The sequence below is a fragment of the Mus caroli genome, chromosome 16 (assembly GCF_900094665.2).
Source record: "Mus caroli chromosome 16, CAROLI_EIJ_v1.1, whole genome shotgun sequence".
In the NCBI taxonomy this organism is placed as follows: Eukaryota; Metazoa; Chordata; class Mammalia; order Rodentia; family Muridae; genus Mus; species Mus caroli.
The window spans coordinates 35,376,388-35,386,753 of record NC_034585.1 but is presented as its reverse complement, the minus strand read 5'-3'; the positions used below and the strand labels follow the sequence as shown (position 1 = coordinate 35,386,753).

At 46.4% G+C, this 10,366-nt stretch overlaps 1 protein-coding gene across 1 annotated transcript in view; it reads left to right on the top strand.

The window, feature by feature from the left end:
- Maats1 (MYCBP associated and testis expressed 1) overlaps positions 1-10,366 on the top strand; it is a 44,615-nt gene that overhangs the window by 27,266 nt on the left and 6,983 nt on the right. Inside the window, exons 11-14 of the mRNA XM_021184911.1 lie at positions 3,489-3,605; positions 6,061-6,132; positions 7,198-7,344; positions 9,884-10,105. Coding sequence (XP_021040570.1) covers positions 3,489-3,605; positions 6,061-6,132; positions 7,198-7,344; positions 9,884-10,105 — 558 coding nt within the window. The remainder of the gene's footprint in view (positions 1-3,488; positions 3,606-6,060; positions 6,133-7,197; positions 7,345-9,883; positions 10,106-10,366) is intronic.

The window sequence follows — 10,366 nt, the reverse complement described above, 5'->3', positions numbered from 1 at the left end:
TATAGCCCTGGCTGTCCTGGAACTCACTCTGTAGACCAGGCTGGCCTCGAACTCAGAAATCTGCCTGCCTCTGCCTCCCAAGTGCTGTGATTAAAGGCGTGCACCACCACACCTGGCTTATGAAATGGAAATCTCTAGAACTGATAATTCATAATTTTTTAACTGCATAGTGTTTTATCATTCTATTTGATAGCTTCGAGAGTTCCTATTGTAGTCTGAGAATAATCCCTTCATATGACATATGACCTACGAAGATTTCTAACTTTCTTTTTTTGGGAGTGGGGGGTTGGGTTCGAGACAGGGTTTCTCTGTGTAGTCCTGGCTATTCTGGAACTCATTCTGTAGACCAGGCTGGCCTTGAACTCAAAATTCTGCCTGCTTCTACCTTCCAAGTGCTGGGATTAAAGGCATGCGCCACCACTGCCCGGCCTTGTCTTTTTGGTATACTTTCGAGCATATTGCTTAAAACTTGACAGTCTAAAGTTTGGCATCAGATAATAACTGAGATAAATTGGCTTCGTGGTAGCATCCTATTAGTCTTGCTGGTAGCTGGGCCACGTTTGATGTCTGAAGTATCTGTAGGTATTGATAGTGTTGCTCTGTTTTGGTGCCCTTGTTTCTGTTTCTCCTCTGGGGTTTGGAGCAAGAGGCATTTACACGGACTCTCCTGGTTTGGAAAACTGGGCTGAAGAGACTCCTCAGTACCAGGTTGTCACGGAAAGCATCTCTGCAAGGATGCACTATTTTGAGAATCCAGGACTGTCTGAGGGGAGGATGATGGACTGTCTTCCAAAGTTGCTTCCTGAGCTATGGCATAGAAACCACAGAGGAGAAATACCCAGAATGGCCTGAAACAGTTGCCACAGTATAGTATTTTCAGGTTGTTCTTGGTAAGAAATTTCGCTGGAAAAACACATTTTTTTTTTAATGGACAGGTGAGTTGGCTCAGCAAGTAAAGCTACTTAATGCCTGAACTGACCTATTGAACTCATTCAATCCCCAAGACCCATAGGGTGGAAAGAGAGAGGCAACTTCTAAGAGTTGTCATTTATCTGCACATACCCATGTGTGCTTGTGCACACGCACACACACACACACACACACACAATAACACTAGACTAACAACTTTAAAAAAAAATGTATCTGTAATGATGCAGAGTATCACTGTGTGACTTGGGCTAGCTTGGGATTCATGACTCCCCTGCTTTGGCCTCCCAAGCACTGAGTTACAGGACTGAGCAAGCCACCATGCCCAGTTTCATTGGATTAAAAAAAAAAAATGAAGTGTGTGGGGGGCGCGGCGGGGGGGAGGTGCGCGTGTATGCGTCGGCCAGAGGTAAATGATGGGTGTCTTTCTCAATTGCTCACCTACCACCCTATTGTATGTTGAGAGACTGTCCTTCACTGAACCTGTAGATTGCTGATTTACATGGCTGGCCAGCGAGCCCCAGGGATCCTCTACCCACCGCTACCCCCACCCGCACCCCCAGGGTTTGGATTACAGGTGAGCACTGCTTCTTGTGGCATCATAAGTAGATTCTTTGACGTCTGACGTCCGACTCAGGTCCTCACACTTGTTTGGGAACCACCTCACTGACCCAACCACTTCCCCAGCTCCCCATAAGGCAGCTCTTAAAACTTTCTTCTTTCTGGTGCTGGGGACTGAACTCAGGCCGCCAAGCACTCCAGACCAACACCTATCATCGAGCCGCAGCTCTGCCCTAAACTTGCTCACCTAAGTTATAAATATATAAAATATCCTGTTCTGCTCTTGCTTCTTACTGAGTGTCTATCTGTGTCAATATTACTGTGTTTTACACTTCAATGATGGAGTCTTGTATGCCCCCACCATAGTAGATATTTAGGTTGTTTTTTGAATTATTAGCATTGAGCTCAGTGTTTCAGTGACTTTTGTCTCCACCATTTCGTATATGGGTGAACACATATGATGTTCCCAGACACAGAATTGCCGGTCCACACAACATGTGCACATCTATCTTTTTGATGGATATTGCCAGATTTTCTTACATAAATGACATGTCTGTTTCAGCCGTACATACACACTCCCATTTCCCCATGGTTTCTTGTGGTGTGTCCCAGGGCTCTGCTCTCTGGGCTCCCCAGCTGTTGGCATATTAGTATCCGCCCCCCACTGCTGTGTCTCCGCTGCTTTCCCTGAGTCCTGGCTGCCCAGAGCTGGCAGCAGCCCCTGCTGGTTTTGTTTCGCATGAACTCAGAGGTTCCCTTACCACCACAGTTAGGAGGTGCTAAATGTCATTCACACTTTGTACACTTCTTTATGTATATGAGAATACTGTAGCAGTCTTCAGACACACCAGAAGAGAGCATCATATCCCATTACAGATGGTTGTGAGCCACCTGGGAATTGAACTCAGAACCTCTGGAAGAACAGCCAGTGCTCTTAACCACTGAGCCATCTCTCCAGCCCACTTTGTACACCTTTAACAGCTTCAACTGTTGGTGCTGTGCTTTTCTTTAAACATCACTTGCTTATATTCTTATGAAGAAATATAGTAAAAAAAATTCTCTTATGACAAAAATTAACCGAGGTATAGGCTTTAAATCACAAACACAAGAACTCCTGGTGCTTTTTAATTTAAAGAATTTCCCTGATGCTAAGGTTGAATTGCTGAAATAAACCTTATGTATGATTTTGATGGGGATTGGGGGATATAAAAGGAGGGGAGGGGACCTGTAAAAATACAAAACTGCACATACCCTGTCACCTGGAAATGAGTTAATTGATATTTTTTAATTCACATACTTCCAGGCAAAAAGGCAAGGCCCCTCTACACTTAGAGACAAGTGTTGTCTAATGTTCTCCAGCAAAGCATACCAAACATTTATTGACCCACCCTCTACACAGGAGAATCTCCGATCTTTGATATTTTTTGAAAACAATAAGTGACCTATGAAAGCGGTGCCTGGGCTTATGTGTACGTGCACATAGAACAGAACCCTCTAAAATTAAAAAAAAAAAAAAATCCCCAAATCCCAGAGATCCTTGATGGAAATTGATACAAAACCTGGTCTGGGCTGAAGAGATGACTCAGCAACTAAGAGAGCGTAGAGCTCTTGCAAAGGACCCAGGTTTGGTTTGCTGAGGACCAGGGTTCAGTTCCCAGCACCTATATGGTGCTCACAACCACCTGTAACTCCAGTTCCAGGTGACCCAACTCCCGCTCCTGACCTCTGAAGCACACACATAGTGCATACATGTGCACTCAGGCATGTACACACGCACATAGCATAACATCAACTAATATCTATTTGAAAATAGACGCTGTATTTGTTTAGTGGTTAATGTATTCCTAAGAGTGTGATAGCACACTGTGTGAATACAAATACACCAGCCAGAACTGGCTTGGCTAACCTTGAATATAGGCTTAGAGACTCTGATACTCAGATACACAGTCTAGATCTGGCACTGGAGAGAACAAGATGACATCAGTTGGTATTTATTTCAGGCACTGGTGGATAAGAAGAATAAAGGTCTAGAAGGAACGAAATCTCTGCGATTCCTGCAAAAAAATCCCATCTCTCAGGCTCGGCTTCCAACCCCCTCCTTGGAAATGGCTTCCTATGTAAGTCTGAAGCTTTTCTTTGAAACACTACCTACAAGGACTTCAGTTGGCTCGTGCTTAGGGTAGTTTGGGTAGAAAACAAATAGGAGCTAACAGTGTTAGTGTCTCAAGCTGTGATGTAAAATCAGTTCCTTCTCTTTTAAATTTCTTTCGAGTTCTATTTCTTCTGCTTTACGCGTATCTGGCTATTTTGTCTGCACTTGTGTCTGTGCACAACATGCATGCATTGACCCATGGAGAACAAAAGAAGGTGTTGGATTCCCCTGGATCCGGAGTTACAGAGAGGAGGAGGAGGAAGTGGGGAGAGGAGAAGGAAACAGGAGGAGAGGAGAGATGGAGAAGGAGGCAGGCCTGACCTCATATGGTGGCAAGTCCCTGTAACCTCAGCACTGGGGAGGGAGTCCAGGGTAACAGGATCACAGGTGACTGCAGCGTATTCTCAGAGGAGGGATGCAGCAGGTGAGTGAGAGCCTCTAACATCTGTAGCTTTCTTTGGGGGACTCTGAAGGGACACTGACTAGCTGGCTCTCCACTACTGGGCCAAGAAAGGCTCCCTCTCCAGACTCTGCTCACACGGTTAGTTATTCCTTGTCTGTCAGGCGTCAGCTCCCCCACTGCCCTGCTGATCGATTTTATATTGAGAAGCCTTAATGGGATTTCCAGGTTTACTTCTTTTGACGCACATCCATTTTACACAAGCAGATAACATCTTTTGAACAGGACTCTCATTCTCTGCCTAAGTCCTTCCTTATTCTCCTCCACCATACATTCCTTCCAGTTTCATGTGCTTTTTGTTTGTTTGTTTGTTTTTTTGTTTTGGGTTTTTTGTTTGTTTGGTTGGTTGGTTGGTTTTGTTTTTTGAGACAGGTAGACCAGGCTGGCCTCAAACTCAGAAATCCACCTGCCTCTGCCTCCCGAGTGCTGGGATTAAAGGCATGTGCCACCACTGCCCAGCAAATGTGCTCTTTTTAAAAATTAATTGATTATTTATATCCTAAATGTTGCTCCCCCCCCGGTTCCCCCCTCCCAGAGTTCTTTACCCCATCCCCTCACCTCTTCCTCTCTGAGAGGGTGCTTTGCCCAGGGGATTCCCCTTCTCTGGGGCATCAAGTCTCTACAGTATTTGGTGCATTCTCTCCCACTGAAGCCAGACAAGCCAGTCAGTCCTCTGCTATCTATGTGCCTGGGGTCTCAGAACACCTGGTGTATGCTCTTTGATTGGTGGTTCAGTCTCTGGGAGCTCCCAGGGGTCCAGGTTAGTTGACACTATTGGTCTTCCTATGGGGTTGCCATCCATTTCAGTTCCTTCAGTCCTTCCCCTAACTCTTCTATATGGGTCCCTGGGCTCAGTCTAATGGTTGGCTGTAAATATCTGCAGTTGTCTCAGTCAGCTGCTGGCAGAGCCTCTCAGAGGACAGACATGCTAGGCTCCTATCATGCATGTCCTCTTGGGTCTGGGTTACCTCACTCAGGATGATATTTTCTAGTTCCATCCATTTGCCGGCAAAATCAGTAATGCCCTCGTTTTTAAGAGCTGAATAGTATTCACATGCTCTTTTAAAACCCCACTGATATTTTGTGGGTTGTATAAGGGCACATGGCCATGTACTGGGGCATGGGTAACCTCTCAGGGTTGCATTCCCGAAGAGAACTGTCTTCCTTCCCCTACCACAATCAACTGCTAGTAGCTCATCGGCTAGAGGTGAGATTTCATGAGCCCGCGCCCCATGCATCCAGGGATTTTGGTGGGTTTGATCTTGTGCAGGTCTCTAGTGTGCAGTAACACACCCATTGTGAGTTCGTGTGGGCAATGGTACTGTCACATCCAGAAAATACCATTTACTTATAGTCGCCTGCTGCCTCTGTCTCTTACCCTCTTTCTGTCCCCTCCTCCACGATAATCTCTGAACCTTTGGAGGAGCGGAATGGTAGAGTTGCCCCGTTTAGGGCGGAGCACGCTGGGGTCTCTGGCTCTCTTCATGCTGACACGTTTATTTCAGTCAAGTTTTGCAGATGGTGACTCTTAGCCACTGTATCCTGATTTTGCCAGTGTAGCTAACTCATGTGAAAAGCCTCCCCCAGTTTACCTGCTTTCTTCATTGCTCATAAGCAAACATGAAAGTCTCATCGCTAGAGGACATTATTAGCTGTACTTGTGGATGCAGAACGATTCTGCTGGAAGGGGCTCCACGCGGAAGGCTAGTCTGGCGATGCCATCGCTCCTTTCTTTTAGGCTCTCATTAGTGATGTATTATTCATAAACTAAGAATGATGAATTTTAATGATGCAGTAGGTAACCCTTAAGACACGGTGTGTTCGAGGAGAGCAGAGCCCCATCTTCCCCTCTTTTAATTCTTTTGGCGTCTATCGCACCCTTATGCTTGAAATCTTCAAAAACTGTTTGCTTCCCCAGGCTGCTGCTGTTCTCAGGCTGCTCCCCTCTCTGTCTCTGTAGGAAGAAGGAGAAATAGAAATGGCTGTGATCTACTTGCAGAAGCTACTCCGGGGCAGAGTCGTGCAGAACATGGTGCGTAGGTCTGACCACTGGGCCAGCACTTCTCCCCTGAGAGGAAACAATGGAAACTGTCTGTGCTTGCTGCATAGGCGAATTCCTTCCTGTACCTTGCTCCCCTGTTTCGATGTATTATAGAATTAATTTAGTTAATTTCCCCCTCCCGGCCTCCCCCCCCCCACATCATTGTCCCTCTGGGCCACACAAGGGTAAGAAAATAGGAAGTACCTGCTTGCTGGGGGCCACAGCTGTAACTCAGCCTGCACAAACCGAACTGGGGAACTGCTACGTCCCCAGACTTGCTGCTCATCTGGTGTGTGACTCCTGCCGCGTGCCCTCATTATATCGTGTGTATCCTCTGGGGTTCTTTCTTACTAGGAATCTCATTTTATCGGGAAGTAATTTGAGTCTGAGGGGTGTACCCCTAACAACCAGCAGGCCTTGTGCTGCTCCTAACTTTACAAGCTTTGGCGGGATGATCTCTGCTGCTGCAGCAGAGCTCACAGCCTATAAAGCCCTCTTTCATGGGTCTCCCTCCTGAGGACTGTAGTTCTCAGGAGACTCAGACCTGACAAGTCCAGGGCAGCTGGCGAGCACCTGAGCTCAGCACTGTGAATCAGGCAGTGCCTTTCAGATAGCCCATTGTGTACTATGAGGCAGGAGGCTCATTCCTTGAAAAAGCAAACTGGCCTCAACTGCCATTTCAGGTTAAAAGATTTTTTTTTAAAGGAGGGCACAGTAATTGAGTGGAGGACTCTATTTCCTTAACATGACCCTGTAGTTACTACCTTGTCTGTGTCCGATGCAGAAAGCAGCACACTGAAAGCACACATCCACACATTCATACCCATACCCACAGAGAGAGGGGAGAGAGGGATGGGGAGGGCAGAGGGAGGAGGAGGGGACCCTCATGTACACCAGCATCCCTGCACAGAGTGCTCAAGAGAGTGGGTTCGAGCTGGTGAACTAGCAAGCAGCCGGCACGGAACTCTCTCACACATGTCTCCAAGCTCACTGTGTGGCCCTCGCAGTCTTGGCACATGATAACAGGCAGATCTTTTTGGATTTGCTTTGTTGCAGATGTTTGAGGGCAAGGAGAAGCGGCTGGAGTTGATCCTGGAGTTGCGCACCAGTCATGCCCTGCAAGAGGATGACAAGCTAGTGAAGAAAGCAGAGAAGCAAGTGACCCTGGCTCTACAGCGGCAGAGGAACCTGCATGAGGACAAGGTTCTGCCCTTTGCTCCCTTTGCGCCCTTTCTGACTTGCAGTACATCCCCTCGAGGGTGGTTACTGTTATTACGGCACTGGAATAACGATAGATGAAAGGATTATAAAAATTATTCTACAGCCAGGAGCACAGCATTCTGGGCAGCCCAAAATATGAATGGGGGCGGCCCCCAGCTGAGTGGAACCAGCGCTCTTTCACTGTACTTAAAAACAAAACAAGACAAAACAAAACAGAACAGAACAGAACAGAACAAAACAGAACAAAACAAGACAAGCCAAAGAAACAAGAGATTGAGCAGTGGTTGTGCAGTCCTTCAATTCCAGCAATTGGGAGGCTGAGGCAGGCTGATTTCTGTGAGTTCAAGGCCAGCCTCATCTACAAAAAGAGTTCCAGGATAGCTAGGGCTGTTAAATAGAGAAACCCTGTCTCAAAAAACCGAAAACAAACATACCTTTTCCAAAGATTTTTTTATTCCAATTCAAGTTTTTGTAAACGTTTATTTAATAACTCTGCTGAACTCTCTCAAGCCTGGGCTTAGCAGAAAGATTGAATAAGTTACAAAAGTTAACATGAAAACATTTGGCATCCCATGTGGATTGCTCTTGCTGGCTATGCTGCCCATTAAATATGCCTGTGCCTCACAATGATTGGTGACTCTCATCAGGCTCCCCTGCTCTACCCCTTGTTGCTAAACTAACAACAACAAATCTCTGCCCAGTTACAGAGCTTTAGTGTTAAAGCTGTAGTACTTACAGAGACATTGTCTGACTCACTTTGAATAACACATGTAACTCTATAGTATACTATGCTATATGGGAACTGAGCACAAATAATAACCAACTTGGGAATGACAACAGCTTCACTTTTTTGATAAGACAGCAGTGCCATAGGTCAGTGACCCTATGGGGGAGTGTTCAATTTTATATGACATCAATGTCATTGACATTCAGTGGGCTTGGGAGAGTAGGGGCAAGGTTGGAGGTGAGACAGTAAGAGAGTCACACGCCGTGCCACCTAAAAGTAGGACGGATGACAGATAAAGATAATATGGACCTAGAGTGTCTGCATCTGGTGGTTCTGGTGTCTTGGAGATGTTCAGACAGGGAGCGCAAAGCCAGGAGAGCAGTAGGCCCAAGGTAAGATGGGAAAAATTCTCTCCTTGGCTCTTTGAGGCACATAGAGCTAAGGAACCTATGGAGTGGATATTCACTGTCAGCTAAGCAAGATGGGAAGGGTTATTGGGAAATACTGTCACCCCTCCAAAGACTGTTCAACTTCAGTCCTAGGGAGGTTCCCAGTGCAGGAGTGTGAGGGAGAGGAGCGTTCCATACTCATAAGAAGGCTGGTCTTTTTACCTTCCGCCGTTTCTGTGGAGAACTGTTCAGGACACACAGCTCCTCCATTTTGGGATGAAGGAATGGTAACGGCTGTGGCAGTGATGGCTGCTAAGCACTGCCTGAGCATGCCTGGCTACGTTTCCTAAAAAGGAACAAGGACACGAACAAGCAGATGTGGATGGATCTTAGGTTAGCTGTTTAGGAAATGAGAGCGTTTAGATCCATGGAGACAGGGAAAGAATCCACCCTCTCGGATATCAGAGCATCACTCTTGATGCATGTAAGAGTAGCGACAAGCCCTAGCTTCACCCTTTTTAGTGTTCACTGTTGAAAAGGACATTGAACTTGAGGGCTGGAAAGGATGTGTGTGTGTGAGGGAGCTGAGCTAACCACTACCCTTGGCAGACAGTCTCAGTCAGCGTCATTACCCCTGTGACCTGGATATATCCCTTCCCTTTAGACACAAACCAGAGGGGGCTCAGAGCAGAGCCATCATGGCGGGAAGAAGGGAGACTTTCCCTTTTGCTCCAGAAGAGGGAGGGGAGCAGAGAAGCCATTTTAAATGCTCTTCTGTGAAAGCCAGGGCACGGATACCCACACATCAGTGGCGTACCCCTGACTGAGCCCTCCTCGGGTCCCTTATTTTACCTCAGTGGTGCATGGGCTTTTAAGCTTTATCCTGCGGTGTTTTTAAAGATGACTGTTAATACCTTTGAACTTATTAAAAGTCTAAAAAGTACTGAGGTTTTCCACTTTCATGCTATTCAATGTTTGAAAGTCCTTCAAGCTTGTAGGAAAGAACCGGACATTTAAAAATTAAAAGTTGTCATGAGTGAATTTCTAGGAAATTCCATTTTATTAAATTGAATACAATATTACCTTTCAATAGAAGCCTCTTGTTTTCCTTCATGTCTGACCTCCTACATACAATTTTTAGAAATTGCACTGTGTTGCTAAAAAAATGTCTCACTAGGTCGCATTTGTAACGCGAGGGCTGTGATCCATCAGGGACAGACTAGGCAATCTGCTTCCTCAGATCTAAGTTTGTATTACATAGCCCAATAAGTGCCCCAGGGTGGGGCCATTGGAGCATAGCATTTCCGGTTAAGGCTGGTCTGACAATGACCTTGCTTGGTCGTTTTGAGTCATCATTCGACCCTTAGTGGCCACCATTCTTAGAGTCTTTTTTATTGTTTTTCAGTTGTCAGTGGTTGAAAACCACTTGGGTGACCTGGAAGGAAGAGTGTTGGCGGATATGTTCGACTTCCTGTCCAAAGAGCTGGTGAGGCTGCAGGAGGAGAGGAGGATCCACGCCTTTGCCATGCTGGCTGAGCGCCAACGGCGCATGCGGGAGGCAGAAGAGAGCGGTCGGCGCCAGGTGGAGCAAAGGCGCCTGCAGCAAGAGGACATGATATTCAAGGAGGCAAGCTAGGGCAGCTGGGTGGATGTAAACTCCCCAGAGGGAGCCAGATGTGACCAAAGACGTCCCAGACTGAGATTTCTCTTGAAATCATACAGACATTTCATGACATAAAATGGGGTTTGTGAATTTTGTGTTTCACTTGATTTAGCAAGTGTACCGGCTAGTTTGTGTCAACTTGACACAGCTGGAGTTATCACAGAGAAAGGAGCTTCAGTTGAGGAAATGCCTCCATGAGATCCAGCTGTAAGGCATTTTCTCAAT